Below are 24,880 nucleotides of genomic sequence, written 5' to 3'. Positions count from 1 at the left end.
GTCCATAAGCAAGACACAGACACAAGTTCATTCAAAACTGTTTATGATGCATTTAAGACTCAACCAAGGAATTATCTCCTACACTCCTGTCTGTGGTTCTCAAGAAAGATGCCCTGTCTGGGGTGCTTAAGGTAACATGCCTGTTACTTGCAGGGATTACCAACACTCACTTCAGTGTTTCACTTTTGAAAAGTGGGATAAAAATTATGTCCTCTTCGAGAATAGAGAGAGCATGTCTCTGGTGGAGGACTTTAGACCTTTACCTTGGGATATTGTTTGTAAGTGATGGAAAAAAGGAGTATGAGATTGACAAACACATTGGGTCAGCAGGGTCACAGATTGTGTAATAGTCGGTGACGGTAAAGCAGGAGCTCAATTGGAAGCTTTCATTTTAGTGATCGATTTTACCTCCCTATCCTCACGTATGTTTGGAAATGTAGGAAGTATCCAAAAGAATAAGATTTAAAATAAATGCATTGGAAATTAGGTTTCTATACAGGATTGTTGGGCTTACTCTCCATAATAAGACAATCTGGGAGAGTATTGGAGAAGAACTGCTGTCCTTTCCAATCAAAAAGTACCTGCTGAGGTGGTGCTCCCTGTTTGGCTGAATCAGACACAATCAGCTGGATAGAGACCCTAGGACAGACTAATGACTACTAGAGAGTATATCCTTGGGGATACTTGAATAGGAGCTGGATTATGTACCCAAGGACTGACCTTCTAAGACAATGTAAACCCCACCAGGAAAAAATTAATGAATCGATCAAGCATAATATAATTATTTCAATTAGAAGATATCATTGTTACTTACAAGCTCATAGACTACTGACAAATGCTAAGCATTTTTGACAAATATCTACCAGACAGGCTCTGATGCAGTTTTGCCCAAAGTATAACAATTTAAGACAAAAATATATAGGTCCACATTTTTCAGTTTAAAATTGTTTCATGTCCTGTCACCGCCCCTGTCTTGTCATTGCCTTTCTCCCTTGTGTGTAGTTAAGCTTTTTGGTTTCTGTTTCATTCTTGACTGACGTGTGTATTTAAACCCTTGTGTGTATTGTTTTCCTTGCAAGGTATATGTTCTGTTTGTTTGAGTCTAGCTTCTCATTCTGTTTTGATAACCCTGTTTGTAGACCTCAGCCTGTTCTTGACCTGCCTGTGGCTTTGCCTTGTTTTTTTTATTTTGTTCCTAACCTAGCCTGTGATCTGCCACAGTTTGACCTTAAGTCTATTTTTAGACCCATTTTGCCTTTGCCCACTTTTGAAATAAAGAAAAGCCCACCTACACGTGTGTTCGTGCAGACTGACACTGTCTCTCTGTGTTTAATGGACACTAAGTCAGTATCTCCCATTAAATATGACTGATTGGCATGAGATGGCCAAATTAGTGTTGCATTTAAGCATAGGAAATCAATCCAAAAAAACGCAATGGCTCGGCTGGAACAGCAATTTAATGGCTCACAATCATCAGTTTAAGATAATTCTCTCTCTCTCTCTCTCTCTCTCTCTCTCTCTCTCTCTCTCTCTCTCTCTCACTCTCACTCTCATACACACACATGCACACATATATATATGCACCAGACTGAGCTGAGACACTTCTTTCTCCATGTCTGTCTGCATACTAATCTTGGCTCCTACTTTTGTTTGCTGATCCCTTTATATTTCTTCTGATATAACCTTTCTACCCAAGCATACCACTGCTGATTCTACGTCGACCTTCTATATAGCTTTAGAGTTGCCTACCTAGTCCAGTTTTGGTTCAGGTGTACTCCCATCTATTTTTTCTGCTGTACCACCTCCAGGCTAGAACACTTCTGAGAGTGATACACCCCTTAACCCCTTAAGTTATCCAAGAATATTTCTAGGTGGAAGCTTTCATGCCCTTTTCCACCAAGGCAGTTTGAGTGCTGGTTCAGAGCCAGAGCCTAATTTGAAACCAGTTCTTTCTTTTTCGAAACACCCAAAGCAGGAAAAGTGGTTCTTAAGTAGCACCAAAACGGTGCTGGTCTAGACTTAAGAACTGCTTACGCCAGGGGCTGTGGGCGGGGCTGTGGGCGGGGCTACTGGTAGCGCATTTGATAATGTACCATAAGTATACTAATGTTAATACACTTTTACTTTACCGCAATATAATCAATTAACAGCACACATGATAGTAGGTAGCAACATGCTAAGGCTAACTGTATTTCTGTGTTAATAATAAAATAATGTTATGTACTTTCTTGACCTCCATTTTTACAGATTACATGGAGCTGCACGTACACGTTGGATTCGCCGCATTTGGATGCCAATGTAGGTTCGCAAAGCCATGAGTATTAACAGTAAAGCAACATCCAACATTGTTGATGTGTTTGTGTTTGCCGCTGCTACGCTAACGTTGCTGGGAAAGATGAGATGTATACAGTGACTCGACTCTGTGATGGCTCTCTAGCCCATGGAAAGGCAAACTGGTTCTTAGAAGGCTCGCCAGTGGAACCAACTTTGAACCAGCACCAGCACTAGCTCTGAGCCAGCACCCAGTTCTTTCTGGTGGAAAAGAGGCATTTTGAGGTCTGAGATGTAGCCCCTGTGCCACTTACCACAGTATCTGATGACCAATAAAAAGTCAGGCTGAGCTAGACAAGCTGGAAGAGCATACCTGCCAGCTGATGATTTGATACCATACTTGCCAACTGATTCTTGCCAAAGTATTTGTAGCTCAAAGCAGTTTCTCATAGAAAAGTGATTTTTTTTTTTTGAGGAAAAAGCAGTAAGGGAACTTATTGCTCTCCAGTTTAGTTTAGTATTATAGAGGTTGGAAAATAACTTGTCAGGTGGGAAAGATGGTCTTCCAGTTTGCCTGTAATTTTCAAAGGTAGTCTGACTAAGCTAGATTTATCTTTCATGATTATGAAAATTTGTTCATTTTTTGTTTTCATCATGACTGACTTGTTTAAGGTCAAACTGGCACCAACACTACAGTACCTACTGCACTAGACTACCACCCAATTTACATACTATACATAATTCAATTCAACATTAGTTGTACAGGAATTTTAACAATTTCTTAAATATTTGAAATATTTAAATGCCGAATATAAATGTATCCCTAATGAGAGAGGTGATGGTGACAAATATCAACCTCCCTGAGACGATAGGAGGAAAAAGTATAAATAATTAATAAAATAATTAGGTGCAGTGTGGTGTTGTACACAGTATTGGATGAAATGAACAAGAGTATTGATGCTGTCTCTGCTGTCATAATTTCATTATGACATTTGTATCATTTAACAACTTGTTTTGAATGCAACATTTTTAACACCTTTAAAATCCTCACCCATTGAATGCCTCCATGTTGTTAATGAAAGGAAAGAAGGCAGGCTCACAGATGAGGCCAGCATCCTGGCATGTCTTCACACACGAAGAGGCCTCAGGACTAAGAAGCAACCTCAGGGCACTGAGAGGTGGCCAAGATGCTGGAGCACTGATGTTTGAGGCCCATACAACACTTGTGGAGTTGGGCATGAGGACAAAAGGGTTCGGTGGATTCCCTGGCCACAGTTTGGACTCATTGGCTGATGGAAAGGGGATAGTGATGCGACAAAAGTCCTTTGAATGTGTAAAAAACAAAAATAACATCACAAAATAAACCATTGTAATTAATCAGTTTATGCTGAACAGATTATATCATCTGTGTATGTGTCTTATTATCATTTCAGATCTGATCAGCTATGATTGAAGTATTCATAGACAATACTGTGTGTGTGTGTGTGTGTGTGTGTGTGTGTGTGTGTGTGTGTGTGTGTGTGTGTGTGTGCATAAACAGAAAGCATACCTGATGTTGGATGTATGCATTCAGTCTCTCTAGCATTCCTTCAGAGGTGTATTCATAAGGCAAGAAGGGCTCTACCTGTGTATAAATACAGAGACCCGAACAACAATATTGTAATCCATCTCCTTAAATCAACAAACTGTGCCTCTAAAGTTACTTAGAAACTTCAGTTATTTGTAACCATCAATGCAAACCTCATACAATGTTTCACCAAATTATCTTCATTGTCATTTGTAATGTCTCAGATTTACTAGAAATAGAAATGGAAGTGAAAGTAACCTCCTCTCAGCTCCTCTAACTTTGGTTGTTAATCTGGTACATACAGATTAACTAATATATTAATCTACCAACATACAACTGTGTAAAATATATTCTTTTAATTTTTTTTAAATATTTATAAGTTAATTAGAGGTCAATGCAGGCTGGGGATCACCACAGCGCAACAACTGATTTATGTAAAATATTTTATGTAAAGACTTAACCCTACATTTGTCCTTATTTTTATATTTATTTGTACGTTAAAGCTAACTAAAGTATTTCCATCGTCTCATGAGATGTGTGCCAACCAGAATGAAGTCTCTGAAATGTTCTTTATGTTCTGCTCAACCATTGTAGACCATTTTCCTGCACACACGATACACACACTTGGGAAGTTCACTGAAGTTATGCACAGAAGAGAGGATCGATCGATTGTATCTGCTGCTTGTGGGGGAGATAGATCAAGCATTCTAGGAGTGATTTAATGCAACTGGCATTTCTCCAGCAGGACAATATATGGAACATGGTCAACTCGTATCAGCATTGGTCAGAAGCCATGTGAACTCAGAGGAACCCATAATTCAAGCTGAGTAAACCAATATTTACTCTTAATAGTGCAGTGTCCCAAAGCTGAGATTCAAAACAGCCCCTAGTGAGCCAAAATTGTGTCTCACTGGATCTGCCAAAGGCAGAGTACACCAATAGTTATGATCCCAGTTGCTCTGATATTGTTGTTAATAAACAGTTTAACCACAGGGTCATTGTACAGTAATTCCAATATTTAGTGGTCATAAAATCATCTCCAACTCTTATTCCATTGGATTAAAATGAGTCCTCTTGACATTTCAGTTAAATTAAATATAGATCACCAGCACTATTCTTCATTCATCGAGTTACTCAGTAAAAAGATAACAACACTTTCTTTTTGACTTTCATCTTTATGCTTAGATTTGAAGTATATGGCATTTGACATTATCCAGAGCAACTTACATGTATCTCAATTATACAGCTGAGCAAGTGAGGGTTAAAGGCTTTGCTCAGGGGCCCAGGAGTGACAGCTACTGTAGGGCAGACCTGGGGTTCAAACTCGCAACCTTCCCATCAGTAGTCAAACACCTTAACCACTAAGCTATCACTTCCCCCTATATAAGTACAAGTGTTACTGCATGGTCCCTAAGATAAATTGTTAACTTGTTCTGTTTCTTGATTATCAAAATAAGAATATATTAAAAATATATATCATTAAACAAGAAACCCACAAATGTTAACCACAATTTCTCAGGGTTTATTGCCATATTCAACAAAGGGGCATTTTACACCTGGTCACTTCATGCGTTTTCTGTGATCAGATAGCTATCCGATCATAAAGGATATGAGATGGATATAAATCTGATCGTTCAAATCACTTCAGGAGGACGCATTTCAGATGAAACTGGACAGGTGTAAATTGTACTAAAATATGTAGAATAAAGCTCCCAATTGTGTGTAGGATAGATAATATATATTGTTTTTATAGAAGGTTATAATCTTATAGAAATTGAAATTCATAGAAAGTGAAATTCATATAAAATAATAGGAATTCATAGTTGTCCTGTTTAGTGTGTAAAGTTAAAAAATGATTGTAAATTCATATAAAAATATATATTTACAATCAATATTCATGAAATTTTTAGCTGTAAAAGTAAAAATATACAGCTGGTATTTTTTTCCACAGATTTTGGATTCTGTAAACACAGGATTCCTTGTTTAAACTACTACCAGTGAAGGTACATGTAATTACTTCCTATGATAGCTGTATCCATGATTAAAACATGCGAATTGAAGAGGGCTTGGTCTCAATCTTCAGAAAATTTGCTGTAATTTTGAAAAAATTGCAAGCTCCGCAAATTACTGTGGCAGTTGCTTGATTTTGTGTTTATTTCTGTGAACGCAAATTCACATAACCCTAGAGGGACAACTAAAACACTGATTGAAGACGTTTTTCATCTTTTAAGTGAATATACACTCACCTTAGCTTTCAAGATTGCCTTAATGGCCGACTCTATTTCCTCCGAGTTGTTATAGTCCACGGTGATGACGTGCGGTCTGCCAATGTACTGCTCAGAGTAGGGGTGTTGAGAGGACACCTGATTCAAAACAAACCAAAACCACATAGGATTATTACTACAGTATATACATATACATTATGGGTTTCTCTGGGTATGGGAGTATGACCTGTTAGTGGAACAAAAATAAAAATTTGTTAGGATTTACTACTTTTGAGACTGTAATGACACTTCCAATGTCACTGAAGACCACATGTTATGATGAGCTTAATATTCCTAATCTCAACGACAATGAGTAACAACAACACTATTGACATTTGATGCACCAACCTAGTCTTTTTTCTTATTTTTTTCACTTATGTGTGTGAATAAAGCCACACTTGATGTCTATAATCAATAATCTTTATGTAAAATCATAATATTGGAAGATGTCATGATTGTATAACCTCTGCAGTGGTTAGTGTTTGAAGTGGCATTCACATCTCACGCATTTGGTGTTATCCCGGGAAAGTGTAAGAGGAATACTCTACATTAAAGCATTAGTTACTCACTAAGAAAGTATTAGTTGTCACTTCAAATTCTTGCACTATCAAGCTACCACGGTTGGACCTTAAATAAGCCTTAACTGCTAAAGTGTAGTGAAAATGAGATAAACATAACATCCTTTCATTTCTGTAAATTGTTTTTGGTAAAGGCATGTGTCAAATGTTTTAAATGCAAAAAGAGCTGTATTTTATCTTTATTCCAAAATTAAAAAAAAATATAAATGTAATTGTCAGGTTAATGTTAATGCTGCTCATTGGTATACATTATAGTTTCTATAGCAACAGCTCATACACAGGATCCTGTGCAGCAGATTAAGATTAATGATAATTGCCTTTTAAAAATCTCTTGTTTAACAAAGTAATTCTTAAAATCATTGATGTGGTGATGTTTTTTAGTTTCAGGAGACATTTATTTCACAATTATCAAGGCATCTCAGTGCTTGTAATGGCAAAATGTTTTGCTAGTTTTATCAGCACAGGAAAGTCTTCAGGACAAAAGTGCTTACGCTCACTGCTTTCTCAGTAAAATACCAAGCTGGCAAGAGAAAGAAAGAGAAAGAGACTGATGAGAGAATGATAATGAATGGGAGAACAAGAACTAAGGAACGTAGTTGCCTTTTCAGATACACAGCATTTTCTTTAAGCAATGTACAATAAACTTTTGACCTCAGAGGTTGGATTGGATTACATCCAGACTAATTTGTTCTTTCAAAGTACCTCAATATTTAAAAAGTTGAGATTGAGATGCATTTACAGCCAATATAAAGAAATTCTTAATAGCATCAAATTTCATTTAAATTTTTAGGTTCAAGTTCTGTTGAATCTTATTTGCTGAACAGTTAGGACTCACCTCTCTGGACATGGGCTTTCCTCTGAAGAACTCGTTATTGAGAGAGCTACGAGACGGATTAAATTTGGGCTGAAGGAAAATGCAGCCATTGGCTATGGCCTCCAAAGGGGCAGGACCTTCATAAGGAAAGCCAAACCCTACAAAAAGCTTTAAAAACAGGAAAATAGAAATGAATTAGAGTAACCCAAGTTTGTGTATTTATATTCAACTGAACACATTCATTAATGTATCTAAGCTATTTTTCTTTCATTTTTCATGAGTTTCTATATTTGTTCTTTACTTTTTAACCCTTTATTATAGAATTACTTGCTGTATGTTAGCTGTATTTGGCTATGATCTGACCTCTGATATATACTTTGAATCTTATTAATAGGGCCTCTGACCCTTATTTTACATTCAAATTAAATTCGAATTAATGTTAGACAGTCAATATATAAGTTAAAACTCAGAAGCACAATGAAAATACCTTGGCCTTCCTAAGAAGCTGCTGAAGCTCTTGTTGAGGCAACAAGCCATGATTTCGGACAAAGGCAGGGATTTCTGGAGGCCGCTGGGATTCATAATAAACTGTCCCATGAATGTCCATGTAGCGGTGGAGAATGGTGAGAAACTTGTCTTTTCCCTGCAGGAGAGAGGGCAGGGTACAAATACAGCTGTTAAATCCCTGACTTCAACCCCACTGAACACCTTTGTAATGAACTGGAATGCCAAATGAACCCCAGACCACGACGCCTGACCTCTCTAATGCTCTTGTAGCTTTATTAGATTAAGTAGTACATATTGGTATGATTGTTCAAGTTGCCTCAACATAGTTTTAATTATATAGTGTACCATACTGTATATAGATTGCTTAGTATTTGGGTATTAAGTAATACTTTGTAATAAATTAATGAATTTTGTGACCTTGGCACACATATAAAAAGCAAGGTCTAAAATTGGGGCATTGTATAGAATTCCCTTTAAATAACTGAGTGTGAGCAGTGCAGCAGAATGATATTTTCAAATAACAGAACTTTACTTCTCGTTTATTACATTTCTGTCAGTTCATTAGGCGTAGGGCACATAATTGTGTCCCAACAGTCCAAAAAAAATGGTTTATTATAAATGTGATATATTTTATAATGGTGTGGCATAAAATGTTATGTCATTGTTGTCAACTTATATACAGAATAGAACAAAAGATTCCAAATATTATGATGTAACGCTGTTGGACTATGGACATCTTTTGGTTATGACAACTTATGACAATAGCATACAGTATGACATTCAAGGCATTACATGCTTTCACACGGTTCTCTTGTCATGATGCAAGTAAAGAGTTAACAAATTTTATTACAATAATATAATATTGCAGCAGCTGTAGGGTCTTGTGCATCTGTTATTCGATACACAACTCCTCCCACTTCCTTTCTTTACTTCTAGCTGTGTTTATGCACATCAGGCCATTAAATGCAAAATCATCTAACAATCTATTAAATCTCTCACTTACCTCAAGCTGTAGATAATGGAAAGAGCAGATGGACAGAAAAAAAAACAGAAATAATAAGATATTAGTTGTGATGCCATCATATTAAGTGACAGCTATACTGTATGAATGCATTAGGTGACAGAATGGACTACGGGGCATTGTTCTCGTGAGGGCATTTGACTGTAAATATGGTATGAGATGAAGAAGCAATCATTTGTGTTTGAACGCTGTCAGAAAAAAATCAGTGGCTCATCTCTAGATTTGTGACAGCCGAAGCATGTGTTCTAAAAGATTAAAGTGGGCTGCTTGTCAGTTTTGCTAGGAACAGAAGGAAGCAACTTCCTCCACTGATGTTTGCATAATGTTTAATTCTCCTTCTGTCTCAATGTGTCTCTCTCTTCCTTGCAAGCTTTGCTCTTCATCACAACTTGATTAGTGTCACAGTGCTAACTGTATGCTGTCTAAAATGCCACTGCGGCACAACGCTGTCATTGTGCCTAACAGACTATGATAGGCAATCTATCTCAGAGTGCACCATTAGAAGTGCTGAGTCTACTGTGGCCATAAAATGATACACAACCTCAAGTCCTCAGGGATGAGTACCACATTAGAAGCTAAATCCGGCACCACTTACCAGGTGAAAGCGTTTGACAACTCATCAGAGAGTTACTGTATTACCACGACAGCCATCGTCTCCAGATTTATAACAGCCATAAACAGATGCGACTCAAGAGGATGCCTGTGTCTCTGTAGCTCTATCAATCAGGGTTAAAAGTGATCGTTATCTTCCTATCAGTCATGAAGCTTTACATGACCGAGGTGCCACCCGCAGGGCCTTCGCGACGTATAAAGCACCAAGCAGTGTCTTAAAATGAGTGTCCGTGAGAAATGAAAAGGAAGATAATCATAAATCCAGTGCCCCTGAATTTTTCACAGTGGTAAAATATTCATGAGGAAAGCTTGCTGTTGCACTGTGTGTGTATGTGTGTGTGTGTGTGTGTGTTACCTTCCACATGCTGGCCTCTTTGCCATAGATCACTGCCATATTGTTGACTTTCTCTCTCTGAATGTTCAGCCGCTCTGTTTGGTTTAGTTCTTCAGCAACAAAGCCCATGAAGGAGTTGTCAGGAGTATGTGCTACAATGGGGAAACAATTTGTACTGAGTTGCCAGGTTTTGGCTTTATATAAAAAAAGATTTGTACTTTTAAATCAATTATAAATTTGAAATTTTAAAGATCAATAAAGAACAAGTCATATTGCACAGACCTACTGTAGAATTGCTGATTAAAATGGTAAAGCTTTCTGTTAGGAGACATTTCTTTAATATATATGAAAAGTGACTCCACTGTAGGTTATATTGCACCATGGGAAAGTCTTTAAGGCAAAGAACTTCATGCTTTCTCTGTAACATAAGCTGATTTTTTTTTTCTTATTGAGAGAGAGAGAGGGATAGAGAGAGAAGAGAGCGAGTGAGAGAGAGAGCACGAGAGAGAGAGAGAGAGAGAGAGAATAAACAGCAAAAAATAATAAACTATACATTTACCACACAATAGATACAATTGTACCTGTTAATAAACTATATCTGAGTCACAACGCACAACCCTGCAGCTTGTTTATTACAGAGTCACGTAAATCGCCTTATGATACGTTGTGCCTTCCAGACTGCATTGTGAATTCAAGTGCAAACACACTTCTGTATACTTTGTTTAGATTCTAGTCCTCTCTCTGTCTCTTTCTCTGCCTTTGGTTTAACATTCTGATGTGTGTTGATTGTTCTCTCCTGTTTTGTAGCAGTTGCTTTGTAGCAGATCAGTTTATATACAGTATTTAAACCCTTCTGTTTCTAGTCACTTTACAAGATCTTATAGTACTTTACTGTTGATTAAATTCAGAATTTTTCCTGCATTTCTGGTTCCATTTCCCTTTTTTTTATTTGTTTCATTTCCTGGATTTTGATTGGCTCCTGTGCCTGGAATACAAATGCTGTCTGTCTGTCTTCTGACCACTTCTACAATGTTCGGTCCGTTCTCATGAAACCGTTCTCATATGGCCCTCGAGCTTCTGACTCCCGAACGAATGTTGTTGCTCCAGGCTTCACAGAGGTTGTCTCTCTTCCACCAGGCGTCACCAAGGTCGTCACCTCGCATCCTGCCCTAATGACGACTTTCCTCACCATGTTCTCTCTACCACCTGGCTTCACAGACGTCTTCTTTTCATAGCCAGGTTTGATGACATCATGCTCTTTCCCTTTGCCTCCCTGGTCTGCTAAGGATGTCACTCTGAGTCCTGACTCCAGTGAGGACACCAATGACATAAGCTTTGCCTTCAGGCAGGTGCTATGTCATTTAAACTTACCGCACACTTTGCCTTCCAGCATGCCATGTGGATCAAGCACACATGTCTCTTCTGTCTTTGATTCATAGTTAGTTCTATCGATTCATTTCCAAGCTGTGCTTCAAATTCTTGTCATTTCCTTTTTCTTTTAGCACCTCTGCCTTGAATATAGATCTGCCTTTGTTACTCCTCTCTTCCTGTTCTTTGACCCTATAATTCTATAATATGAGATTTGGTCTGTTCTCAATAAATGCTGATCTCATGCAATTGTGTCTTGCCTCTCAATCTCTGCACCGCACATTAGAGATATAATGAATCTCCTGTATGAAAAATATCTAACTTCTAACCCATAGACAAAAAGCAGAACAAAATCATATGGAGTCAAAGAGAGCACAATTTACTGAGAAAAGCTTGATGACAAGATATTGACGGGCGATCAGTTTAGTTATAAAAAAGAATGACTTTTCTAGTCATGTTTTTGAATAACTGTGAGGCAGTGTACAAAACATATAATGCTTTAAATTCAGCACGGTGACTAAATAGAACAAAGGCAGCATTAGGATCATTTAGAGAGCAGAACTGAGCAAACCTGAACAGAATGACAAGTCTTACTATGTTGTTGTCGTTTTTCTCTTCCAAACCAAGATGTCTGGTTTTCTATTTAATATTTAAATCACTAAACTACAGACTAAATGACTCTCTCAGACTGCAGTAAGACAGAAGAAAAATACAGATGCACAGCTGTGACCATGAACACCTGCTCTGCTTCTCGGATAATTGTATTCCATTGAACTGCCAGTACACACCTTGGGCATACCTGAGAAGCAGCTGCCGCCCAGTGAGCTACAAACTCACACAATCAACACACACATAAAACTGCCTGCCTCAGTTACACCTAATAATTATAAATTTGCTTTCCCACACTGCTAAGACTAAAACAACAATAACAAAACAAAAAAAAAAATCCCTACTTACGGAACATGGTCATGTATTGTCTGCAGTTGAGGTTCCAGTAGCCCCAGTTGGTCCTGTAGCCATGCAGGGTGGCATATTCCTCATGGTTATACGCTGGCTCAGTGCCAAATGTGTCAATCACCCGGATATGACATCTGTCAGAAACAATGATGCTTACATAGATGCTGAAACACTTTATTAACTTCTAAAAGAGAGAGAGATGAACAGTCAGATATATTTATTTTATATACAACACAATAGCTAATAATTCACTAAATATTCATCAGAGCCACAGCTCACATCCAGGCTGCTTGTTTTAGACCTGCAAAACAATGAGTCGTGTAATTCCCCATTAACTCACACTGCTCCTTCCAGCCTGCAGCGTAGATTCAAGCTCAAACCCGCTTCCATACTTCCACTGTTTTGATTCCAGTCCTGTCTCTATCCCTGTTCTGTCATTGTTTTACTGCCATGCTGTGTGTTGATTGTTCTTTGTTATAGTTTCTGATCAGTTTGTTTATTAAAGATAAAAGTTCTGTTTCTGTATTTCAGATTCTTTTCATTTCCTGGATTTTGATCTGCACCATTGCCTGGAATATGAACATAATTATGCCTTTGCTTAAGCTGTCGGCCTGTGCTCTAACACCGCTATGAATTTTTATGACTGTTCTCGATAAAAGCGAATAAAAGCTAATCTCACGTGATTTCATTCTGTCTCTCCACGTCTACACCACACTGAAGACACCTTGGCGCCTAAGGATGCAGTGTCGGTTTGGTTATGTAGTCCCAGTACCGATATATTGAGACAGCAGGAAAACTTTAAAGAACTGAAGAACTTCCAGTGTGATCAGTTTAAAGGTAAATAAAGTCATTGTAAGTCCAGAAATTGCAGCAATTTGTACCGTTATTCTGAACGCAAAACCAAACTGAGGAACCAGCCAAACAGTTACTATAGACTAAATAGCGCAGGATTAGTGTCCTGACAACCATAAATAAAATGCTTCCAACCTTATTTTACACCAGAGATAAGATGTTCCAGCGATACAGTCTTCTTCACTCCCCCATAAATGCTCAATGTTAGTGCAACATTTTAGTTGGCTCAGTCTTGCAGAACAAATAGAGCCTTATGATCTACATTAAAGATGCTGAAAATAAAGTGTTTAAAGACTCTGGAAAGTCTAATGATTCTATTATGAGCTGTCTGCTTCCCATGTGGCAAAAGAGTCAAAGCATTAAAGATAGATTAGTTGATCTAAATGGATGCAGTGCTGATTTAAAGAGAATATTACTGTAAAAAGCAAAAATAAAGAAAGAAACGTGCATTTTGCAGTAATCAAGTAATCAAGAAAAAGGCTATAAATCTTCCAGTAAACAACTGTAACACATATTTACAGTGACGTACTGCAGTATGTTATGTAGTATTAAAAAGAACATAATTCAGTACAGTTCCTGAATACACGTGAAAGGTCATGGTTATGATCCATCCATGGAATTTGGTGCTGCTGGGATCTGAACGCTCAACTTCCTGATCTATAATACTAAGGCTTAATGACGGAGCCTCCTCGATTAGTTATTAACACTCATTAATTTAATCAATTCTATTCAATTAACTCGACTAAACGACTGCTCTGAATTGTTCAGTAGTTAAGGTGTTGAGTTTCAGATCAGAAAATCATGTCCTCAAATCCCCAGATTTCTCAGTTGTATCCTGCATCAGTCAAATGAGTTAATACACAGATATTAGTGTCGTTTTTTATTAATACGTTTTATAGTCCTTTACTGTCAATTTTAGAGCACTTTGCTGTAAGATTACTGGTAAATCTACAGCCAGTGTTTGGTACACAGTAACATTTCATGCCATCATGAAAGCAAACATCTTTTTTCAGTTGTTATATAATTATGAGTCATAATCATAAAAGAGCCATACTGTATGCGCATGTGTGTGTATGTGTGTGTATCTGTGTGTGTATGTAAGCGTGTGTGTGTGTGCACCTGTGTGAGTGTGTTTGTGCATGTGTGTGTGCCTGTGTGATTGCATTTGTGTGTGTGTGTGTGTGTGTGCGCCTGTGTGAGTGTGTGTGTGCGCCTGTGTGAGTGTGTTTGTGCATGTGTGTGTGTTTGTGTGTGTGCCTGTGTGAGTGTGTGTGTGTGCCTGTATGAGTGTGTGTGTGTTTGTGCATGTGTGTGTGTGTGCCTGTGTGAGTGCGTGTGCGTGTATGTGCCCCTGTGTGAGTGCGTGTGAGTGCGTGTGCGTGTGTGTCTGTGTGTGTCTGTGTGAGTGTGTGTGTGTGTGTTTGTGTGTGTATGTGTGAGTGTGTGTGCGTGTGCGTGTGAGTGTGTGTGCGTGTGCGTGTGAGTGAGTGTGTGTGTGTGTGTAAAATTGACTCCCAGGTAAAATCTCATTCAGTAACATCTTGAAGAAACCAGCGCTAGAGCAAAATGCAATTAATTAGCAAGTTACATGAATGACAGTGTAGAGGCTTGAGTTGTAAAATAAAAAAAGAATCTTCTCTCTATTTATTAACATGATTGGTTCTAAATTTACAAAGATTTATGACTATGTATAGACATAAATGTCAGCTGCAATGCCTCATATAGGTCAAATAAAGCACTTTACTTAATTCATTATATTCATACGATCATGTGCTTCTACTGTTATGGCTGATAATTCATAATTAAACATAATTAAAAGTCAGTCAAAAAAAAGATCCTTTTTTTTTGACTGTTAGAAGTGTGTTATTTGTGGGACCGTGTATTTATACATTCACTTGACACACTAGTGAACCTGTAGCTGCACATTCATGTAATTATCTTATCAGGTAATCATGTGGTAGAAGCACGAAGCATCAGATCATGCAGATACGCATCAAGAGCTTCTGATAATGTTCACATCAAACATTAGAATGGGGAAAAATGTGATCTCATGTGACCTTGATAATGAATGAGGACAGAAGAGAATAGTCAGACTAGCAAAAAATGTATTTTTAAAAGTGGAAGGATTTAATTCTGACCCAATTAGACGACAAGGAGCTACTTAATACTTCAGTTTACTATCTTTCTCTTAATATATTTAACAACTTCTACGGTTATTATTGTTTGGAATGTATTATTTTACCTTATATTAGACATTGTTAGGGTTTATAAATAAATATGTTTAAAAGCACTGTTAGCAGTCATTATAAGTTCTAACACTTATTTCTAACACACATTAACAATACGTCCTTATGTAGCTTTATCCCTAGGCCCTAAAGTTGTAATAAAAACTTTTAACATTTTCCAGGGTTAGAGCCGTTTGCTTGCATTCATTGTTATTATCCTTTTTAATTAAAATTTAGTCAAGGCATAGCCCAGGCTCCATGCACCAGAGCATTAAGAATGAAATTAAATATGTAGCTCAAAACAAACTAAAATGGAGACATGAGTCACAATAAAACAAAAATTAGCCCTGAATCTAAAGACTAAATAGATTTAATACACATAACAAATCAGGGTCTTTTCCTCCACTTTATCTCCTAAAGACATTTTATTAAGATTGTTTTTTTTTTCTCTTGCAATTCCATTATCTACAAGACAGACACTAACAGAGCTATACCAGGAACTGCAATCGCTTATGTATGAAGCAGATTTGGCACGAGTTGCACAAATATTATTCCTAATGTATGAAACACCGTTTAAGATTCCATTACTCAGGGCTGCTTTAAGGGCTTTACGTCGTTGAGTAAGTGTCTTGCTGTCATCATTTCTCAGCATACTGAGCTTACTCTTTAGAGCAGATTTAAGTGAGGAAACGGCTCAGTGTCTCGGTAACGTGTGACGAGGTGTCGTGCCGAGCAGTTTCTGATTCATCTTATGACTGCATGATGAAACAAGCCTATATTCTTTATACCTTTACCTGTCACAAAAAAGAGGTCAATTTTTTCCATTTAACATAATTTGTTGTCTTTTTTTTTAACAGATGGCATCCCAGAAAGTCTTGATATCTGAAATATTATACTGTATTAGTGAAGGCTAATAGTAAAAAGCAGTTCTGATGTTATGACCAAAAGTTTGTGGACACCTGAGCATTATTCCTATATGTGGGCCTTCCCTTATATGTCTACAATGTTTTTGTATTCTATCACATTACACTTTCTCTTTATACCTGGGAACCAAATCTGTTCCACCATGTACATAGTAAGCTGCATGAACACGTGGTTTGCCAAGGTTAGAGTGGAGGATCTCGAGACCTGACCTCAACCCCACTGAACACATTTGGGATGAACTCAAATACTGACTGCACCCCAGGCCTCCTCACCTGACATCAGCGCCTGAACTCACTAATGCTCTCTAATCCCACCAGTTATGCTCTGTAATCTAGGGTAAAGCCGTTCCAGAAGAGTGAAGGCTGTTGTAACATCAAAGGAGGAAGCCTGGAAGTGTGGATTTGGAGGTTTAACAAGCACATATGTGTTTGTATTTTAGACTTTCATACAGTCCAACATTACCTGGTTCATTTTTAAGTCAGTTTGTTCAATTCCCTAGTTTTCTCATTTATAAAATCTGGCAGTATTATTGTTATTTATTTGTAAGTCTACTCCTAGATCTGACCAACATAAACATATTATTGATTGATTTTTTTTTTTTTTAAATTGATGATTTAAATAATCAATCAAAATAAACTACGCAGTTATAACTGAGACTAACCGTGTGAATGTGACGTCCACAGCATTTTGTAATATTCACACTGCAAATAATGACATCTTGAGACTAGTAAAATATATAAACTAGTTCTTATTGAAAGATGCAATAATAAGAATCAGGTTACAATAAACCAAGTATATGATTTTTAAGCTTTTCTAGGCATACTTTACTATTTCAAGATAGTATAGGAACAAGATAGAACAGGAATTAGTAAAATATGTCTAGAAATTGCAGTAGTGGACGTTTCTTATCAGAAAGTCATTCAAAAATTCAAGAACCCCTTTAGGAAGACAGTGACCTGTTTTTAAATAATCCAAAATCTTTTCTTTATTTTTTGGTTCGTATCAGTGAAATATATTGTACAGTACATCATTAGCGCATGATTTCATCATGGATTACGGCTCATCGGTTAAAGCTCAATCCTAGCAAAACTGAACTGCTGTTCATCCCTGCACAATGATCTGATCTGCCCTTCAGCCACAGCTCACAACCTTGGTGTAACCATGGACCATCAGTTGTCCTTTTTCCTCTCATGTTGCTAATGTGAATCGCTCATGTCGGTTTCTTCTCTACAACATTAGAAGGATTCGGCCATTTTTGTTCACACAGGCTGCTCAGGTACTTGTTCAGTCTCTTGTCATTTCTAGACTGGATTACTGCAACGCACTGCTGGCAGGTCTACCTATGAACACAATTTGTCCTCTGCAAATGATCCAAAATGCAGCTGCATGGCTTGTTTTCAACCTGCCAAAGTTCTTGCACACCACCCCGCTGCTGCAATCCTCTACTGGCTTCCGGTAGCTGCACGCTTCAGATTCAAAACACTGATGCTGGCCTACAGTACAAAGCCAAAAACAGACCAGCTCCCTGTTAAATCAAAGCCCTCATCACTCCTCCGATCTACCAGTACTGCTCGACTGGTTCCACCATCTCTCAGGCTAAGAGGCAAGTATACTACAAGACTCTTCTCTGTTCTGGCACCAAGGTGGTGGAACGAACTTCCCCTAGGGGTCTGGACAGCTGAGTCACTGACTATTTTCAAGTGGCGGTTGAAGACCTACTATACTTATTCAGGAAACACTTAAACTAGCACTTCTTTCCCTATTTTTTGCATTTAACAAAAAAAACAAAAAACACAACCTTTGACACTTTTTCATTGTAACGTTCAACAAATGTTTTAAACTCATAGTATCTTAAGTATGTAACCTAGTGAACCAGCATTAATGTATTCAATGTTAGAGATTTAAGCACTTGTGTACGTCGCTCTGGATAAGGGCGTCTGCCAAATGCTGTAAATGTAAATGTAATGTAAATGCAAGAGATAAATCAATTAAACAAATAAATAAAGCGTTATTAAAACAAATAAAAGGACACACAAACACTAACTTGTGCTTTTTGAGAGAGAGACCCATGTGTTGCTTCATCTGCTGCAGTCCATGGTAGTCAGTGTAGATGAGGTCAAAAGGGAAACGTCCTCGCAATGGGCAACTTCCTCTTCCTGGAGGAACACCAAGAAACCTGGGAGAAAAAAACAGAGCTATACAGAAGTGATAATAGCCCACAGAACGTCCTGATAAACAGATGTATTACAGTCTTTGTGGTGGGTTTAACAGGCCATTAGTAAAGTGCAAATGCTATGGGCACATGCACTAGCACAGCAAAATCCAAATCAAAAGGAGTGTGGAGGTGCTGGGAGAGCTCTTTTGTCATGGCACTCTCTGTGGATGTTTAATATAGTTATGGATGCCTAGTTTTTTAAAAGCACCAAGGCGCACACAGACAGGCAATCTGTCTGCAGGCACTAATGCAGAAAGAAGAAAGCACTTTGTACTGTTCCAAAATTAACTCTCTGTCTCTTTATCTCTGTCTCTCTCTATCTCTGTGTCTCTATGTCTTTCTCGCTCTCTATCTCTCTCTCTCTGTCTTTCTCTATCTCTCTGTCTCTCTCTATCTCTGTGTCTCTCTGTCTTTCTCACTCTCTATCTCTCTCTCTCTGTCTTTCTCTATCTCTGTCTCTCTCTATCTCTGTCTGTCTCTGTCTTTCTCTATCTCTCTTTATCTCTGTCTCTCTGTCTTTCTCTATCTCTGTCTCTATCTCTGTGTCTCTCTGTCTTTCTCTATCTCTCTCACTCTCTATCTCTGTCTCTCTATCTCTGTCTCTCTCTGTCTTTCTCACTCTCGATCTCTGTCTCTCTCTGTTTTTCTCTATCTCTATCTCTGTCTCTCTCTATCTCTCACTCTCTATTTCTGTCTCTGTCTTTCTCTATCTCTATCTCTCTTTATCTCTGTCTCTCTCTATCCCTCACTCTCTATCTCTGTCTCTCTGTCTTTCTCTATCTCTAACTCTGTCTCTCTCTATCTCTTACTCTCTATCTCTGTCTCTATCTATCTCTGTCTCTCACTCTCTATCTCTGTCTCTCTCTCTCTCTCTCTCTCTCTCTCTCTCTCTCTCTCTCTCTGTTTTTCTCTATCTCTGTCTCTATCTCTCTATCTCTGTCTCTCTCTGTCTTTGTCTCTGTCTGTCTCTGTCTCTCTTTATCTCTCTCTATCTCTGTCTCTTTCTATCTCTGTCTCTCTTTATCTTTTTTTTTTGACTCTTTAAGTCAAAAAAGCAACCCCAGTTATATGTAAGACCTACTTTTAATGATTAAAATTAATGATTTATAGGCCAATCAATCCAAGCATTCTCCGACCGGTGTGAGAGTGTCAGAAACTAGCCAGATAATATTATGTAACTTTAATGAAATTTACTTTGTACTTTGAATACAGCATCACCTGTTTCATTTTTTCATCACTCTAGTTTGTTCATCACTCTAGTTCATTTGTTTAATCTGACAAGTGTTTTTGTTATTTTAACTGACCAACCTACCAACTTTATCTGACCAACCTAAACATAATACTAAACACTGAGTGGTCAGGCCCAGCATTTTTTGGAGCATGTGTATGTGTGTAAAGCACTGAGACTGAGACTGAATCACATTATTCATCCACACTGCAACATCAGCTGACTGTTTAAAACCCATTTAAACAATTATTGCATTTACTGACTCAGTCAGCGGCCCAACAATAGGATCCCACCAGGAATTGTTCAGGTTCACACAATTACACACTCCGCCATAGCTGTGCCATTTCCACATCACTACAGGCAAGCAACCACACACAAACACACACACACACACTAAAATAGAAAGTCTCTTTCTTCACAGAGAACGAGAGAGAGAGAGAGAGAGAGAGAGAGAGAGAGAGAGAGAGAGAGAGAGAGAGAGAAACAAATCTGGCTGCTGAGACAGCTAACCAGTGAAAATACATAAACCGTTACTGAGGTGCTGCTAAGATGAATGTTCATCGCTCATTGACGATTCCTGCCTAATGGTGCCCACATATTTCCTTATTCTCTCAACTGCAATAAATAAAAGGAATAGCAAAGGATGCATCCCCCTGACTATGCTGACTTATTGTAATTATTTATATTTGATGTAAATAAAATATATCATAAAATAAAGCTGTGGGATCTCGTGCCTTATGGCCGTAGAAAGCAGAAACGTGTTTTTATCATTGTCAAAATTCATAGCAGGTTCCATGCACAGGTAGGCAACAGAAAATCTGTGTTTTATAAAAGCAGAAACTCAACAAACTATGAAACAAGACACTGTGAACCAAAGCTGAGAATTTACATTAGGCATACATGATAAGACTTGTAATGAGACAACAAACCAGCCAGGTACAGACCTATGACAGGACAGAACAAAAAAGAGAAAAACAGAGCCTAAGCATATGGCATAACAAACAAAAGCATATGGAGTGAACTCAGGACAAAACAACATGAGCTGCACTTGTCAAGCGCTGAACTGCATCGGACATTAAAAGGAGGACTTGTGACCCTCGTACAGACACAGATCGTTTCTAGTCCTTAAAACAAGATTTTTTATAAGGTTTTAGACTTTTACAAAAGTCATAAGAATTTTCTCAGGATCTCTGCATAAGAACATGTTTTAGAGGCAGCAAAAGCTCAGTAACGCAACATCATGGATGATCACATGTGCTTTTACTTTCATCAGGGACTCATGTGATTGATCAGGGACTCATGTGACTCATGCGAGCATCCACAAGCTCTTACATCGCAGAACAATAAATAAATACAAAACGATCATTTTTTAAAATAAATGCATGACAAAACAAATACAAAACAATTGACAGTATTTATGAGAATAAAGCTTTAATGTTTTAATAATCCATTACATATTAACAATGGGGTACATGCAGAGATCAAGAAAATCACATATGATATAAAAGGAAACATTTTAGCCTATTCATTAACTAGCTAATGGGGAATACATAGGTGAGGTAACAATATAGCAAATATCCATAATCAAAAAATAATCAAAAGCAAAATAAGTAGCTTTTATTGTCTTTCAACAATATATAGCTGACCCAGTAGATAGTGAAATAAAACAACATTTCTCCAGGACCGTGGTGCTACTAAGGACTTAAAGTTGTCCTAGTCACATAAAGCACAGCTGTGCTACTACTACCCAAGTACAGGTTTTGTACAAGTACAAAAATAGCACACAAAATGCCACAGGCCAGTGTTTATACTGTATATTATACAGTACATTGTGCAGAAATATAGGAATCTGAACAAAGAGGGTTCTAGTAAACCTATATAAATTTGTGTAATAGCAGCAGTCAGTAGTGAGTTGGTGCACAAGACGTATGACACATTATGAGTCTTGATGCAAACTAATGCTAATTCTTCACTTCCTGACTCCTATGTTAATATAAACACACTTAGAACATATATTAATTCAGAGTCCTGCCAATCATTATGCAACTGTCAGGAACTACTGGGACAATTCCCTGCCCAGAGGGGTTTATTTAATGTCATGTGTGCTGTCGCCTGTATTTCATTATCCCTAATGTCCTGCTCTGTTTATACCTGCACTTTTGTATCCGTCTTTATTGTCTTTACAATAACAATAGTCATTGTTGCATGTTGCGTTTTGTTTTTGGGTATTCATGTGTGGTTTACTTCATAATTTGATTACATCATGAAAAGTTGCATTAAGTGTGAATAAAAATATGCTATTTTGTACAGTATTTGGGCCTGATTTGTTTTGTTTTCTCAAAAACATGACCGTGACATCGTGTACGCGCTCTGCTCTGTTGATCTGCTAATCACCAAGGCTAAATACAGTATGACCCTCTGTTTAATATTATTTACTCTTTTAGATTGTCTTTTAGTCTGATTGTCCTGTGAAAAACTATCTGATTAACAAATATCAGCGCTGAATAATGTCCCTGGTCAGTTGGCCACAAATATTTTAATATAATGAATTCAAACTGCTTTGTTTTTATTCCTTGTTAATTCGCACTGTGCCTTCCTAAAAATATGAGGAAAAAACATGCATTTTACTATTTAAATATTATTTGCACATTCTTAATTAATTTGCTTTATCTACAAAAATCTCATCACAGATATTGCAATCAAGATCAGAAATTACACTCAGGTGAAAATAAATGTACTGTATATGATGTATATGATGCAAAGAAGATGAAAAAAATGTAATAAACCATGATAGCCATAGAGAATTGAAATTTACTAATTTGTCATTCACTCAAATTGATTTGCACAGACCATCAATATTTTATGAGTCTATGATCTATGCCTATCCATGATCACAATTACCAGACGTCTAACGAGATGCCCACTCTCTCTCTCTCTCTCTCTCTCTCTCTCTCTCTCTCTCCCTCTCTCTCTCTCTCCTCTCTCTCTCTCACTCACTCACTCACAAGCATGTGCCTGTGTCGTTTCTGAACCGTTTCCATTCCCTGTTTGTTCTATTTGATTTGACCTTGGGTTGTTTTCCAATTACCTGCACTGTGTCCTAGTTTGCACCTGTTTTCCAATTGTCTGCCTTCCTGTTTGTCTCTTACCGTGATAATTGTCTAGTTCCTATGCATCGTTTGCTGTGGAGTGTTTTCATAAAAGCTGAACCCGTATCTATATCTGCCTGTCTGCTATTCATTTCAGTAAACATTGTTTGGCTCTAAAAAAATAACCAAATAATGTTTCAACTAGAAAAATGAATAAACGTCTTGTAAGAAATTACAGAAATTGCACCCAAATTCCACTCCAAGGTACACATCTAAAAGAGCTCATTCCTAAAATGCCTTAAGTATCATAAGGTAATACATTTAGGACTCTAAACGTATAAAGTTGATTCAATTATAAATATGGGAACGGCAGCAGGACATTAAGCATCACCACGAACGGGAAAGGGTCTACGTGACTGCAATTACCATTTAAAGTGACCATTTGGTTGATAACAACTGTAACAATACCAAGCCAAGGTCTGCGTGACCGCGGTGACCGCAATTACCATTTAAAGGGACTATTTGACATAACAATTGTAACAATAACAAGACAAGGTATACGTGACCGTGATTAACATTTAAAGACATCTGGCTAAATAACAAGGTGTAGCCCAGCCATTTGGGAGACACTCAGTTCTTACGCTCAATACACATTCGAAACAAAACTTCATTTAAACTACAAAGAGGAAAACAGTATATAATGCTTGAGCAGGATTTGCTCAGGGTTCTTGTTGACTCCGATGAACCCAAAGTATGTCAGGTATTTTGTCATTGCTATGCTGGAATAAACCTCTTGTTCTTCATTAAGATCTTCACCATCATCGTCTTATTTTTACACTACGCATTTTTTTATTTCTTACAGTCTAGATAATTTAACGTCTGAGGCAAAGTCACTTTCTTTGTATATGAATATTCTGGGGATGTGAAGGCCTAGTGGTTAAGGTGTTGGTCTACCAATTGTAAGGTTATGAGTTCAAATCCCAGGTCTACCAAGCTGCCATGGCTGGGCCCCTAAGTAAGGCCCTTAACCCTCAATTGCTCAGTTGTATAAAATGAGATAAAAATGTAAGTTACAAGGGATAAGGGCATCTGCTAAATGCTAATATAAGATTCTGACAATTTCAATTAGAAGAGATGAAGAATAGACAGTGTGACAATATAGAAACTCTGTAAACATCACACTTTTTCCCCCATTCATCTCATGTGGCTATGTTTTATTATTACTCGGATCCCGAGGATTATTCTCTACAGATATCTTGATGTCTTTTCTCACACTTCTTTACCCCTAAATTAAGTTTAAAGTTCAGGTTATCAGGTTAAGGTCCTTCTGTCAATCAATGTGCTACTGCACAGTAAACTTAACATCTCTCTGCTAGACCCATTCTAAAGCTGAATATGAATGAATACTTTTAAGGTTTACATGAAAGGATATGGGAAGATGGACACCTTTTATACACATTCTCCTTAACTCATGCTCTGTGTTAATTACACTTGTTACCTTTACCTACTGCATCCATGGCTGTAGCTATGAGCAATAAAAGCATGTGTGAAGGAGGAGGCTGAGCATCTAATAAACTCTGGTCTTTCATCTTCACGTACTTTCATTGATGTACTGGCCTGGCTAAATAAAATTCACTCCTGAAACTCCCAAGAGTCACACTCTCTCCTGATATACTGCTACATACTGTTTCTTATCATCATTACGTAATTAGTCATAAGGGGTTATGAATATTTATAAAATTAGCTTGATGAAAATATCTGTATATATCATTTTACAAATCACTAGACTGACTAACACTGCATGAGTAATGGACTTGGATGGAGGCCTTGTTCTAAAATGGCTGACCTCTTACTTATTCTTCATTCTTATTAATCCTGTTTGCAAGCTGGCTTTGTATTTTTATCATCAATGTCACTGCCTTTTCATCAATCAGGTATAGAATAGGTATAAGATCTAATCCTATTAGCTGGCAGACTTAACCAACACATGGAGGAAAATAGTTCTTTGTTCATCAGACAGAAATGTTACTGCAATAATATCCTATAAAATATCA

At 37.6% G+C, this 24,880-nt stretch overlaps 2 protein-coding genes across 5 annotated transcripts in view; one reads left to right on the top strand and one right to left on the bottom strand.

The window, feature by feature from the left end:
• The window catches only part of LOC132861438 (uncharacterized), a 64,023-nt gene extending 60,400 nt beyond the window's left edge, over positions 1 to 3,623 (top strand). For all 3 annotated transcript variants that reach the window (XR_009649938.1, XR_009649939.1, XR_009649941.1), the window contains 2 exons: positions 2,248 to 2,298; positions 3,354 to 3,623. The gene's annotated coding sequence lies outside the window, so the exon portion shown is untranslated. The remainder of the gene's footprint in view (positions 1 to 2,247; positions 2,299 to 3,353) is intronic.
• LOC132861437 (alpha-1,6-mannosylglycoprotein 6-beta-N-acetylglucosaminyltransferase B-like) overlaps positions 1 to 24,880 on the bottom strand; it is an 80,417-nt gene that overhangs the window by 837 nt on the left and 54,700 nt on the right. For both annotated transcript variants that reach the window (XM_060892960.1, XM_060892961.1), the window contains exons 9-16: positions 18,339 to 18,470; positions 12,294 to 12,427; positions 9,990 to 10,120; positions 7,982 to 8,137; positions 7,516 to 7,662; positions 6,085 to 6,201; positions 3,821 to 3,895; positions 3,323 to 3,594 (exon numbers count right to left, since the gene is read on the bottom strand). In XM_060892960.1, coding sequence (XP_060748943.1) covers positions 3,323 to 3,594; positions 3,821 to 3,895; positions 6,085 to 6,201; positions 7,516 to 7,662; positions 7,982 to 8,137; positions 9,990 to 10,120; positions 12,294 to 12,427; positions 18,339 to 18,470 — 1,164 coding nt within the window. The remainder of the gene's footprint in view (positions 1 to 3,322; positions 3,595 to 3,820; positions 3,896 to 6,084; positions 6,202 to 7,515; positions 7,663 to 7,981; positions 8,138 to 9,989; positions 10,121 to 12,293; positions 12,428 to 18,338; positions 18,471 to 24,880) is intronic.

This window comes from Tachysurus vachellii, chromosome 18 (genome assembly GCF_030014155.1).
Source record: "Tachysurus vachellii isolate PV-2020 chromosome 18, HZAU_Pvac_v1, whole genome shotgun sequence".
Classification (NCBI taxonomy): domain Eukaryota; kingdom Metazoa; phylum Chordata; class Actinopteri; order Siluriformes; family Bagridae; genus Tachysurus; species Tachysurus vachellii.
The sequence above is the reverse complement of the archived record's forward strand: the minus strand, read 5'-3'. Positions and strand labels throughout refer to the sequence as shown.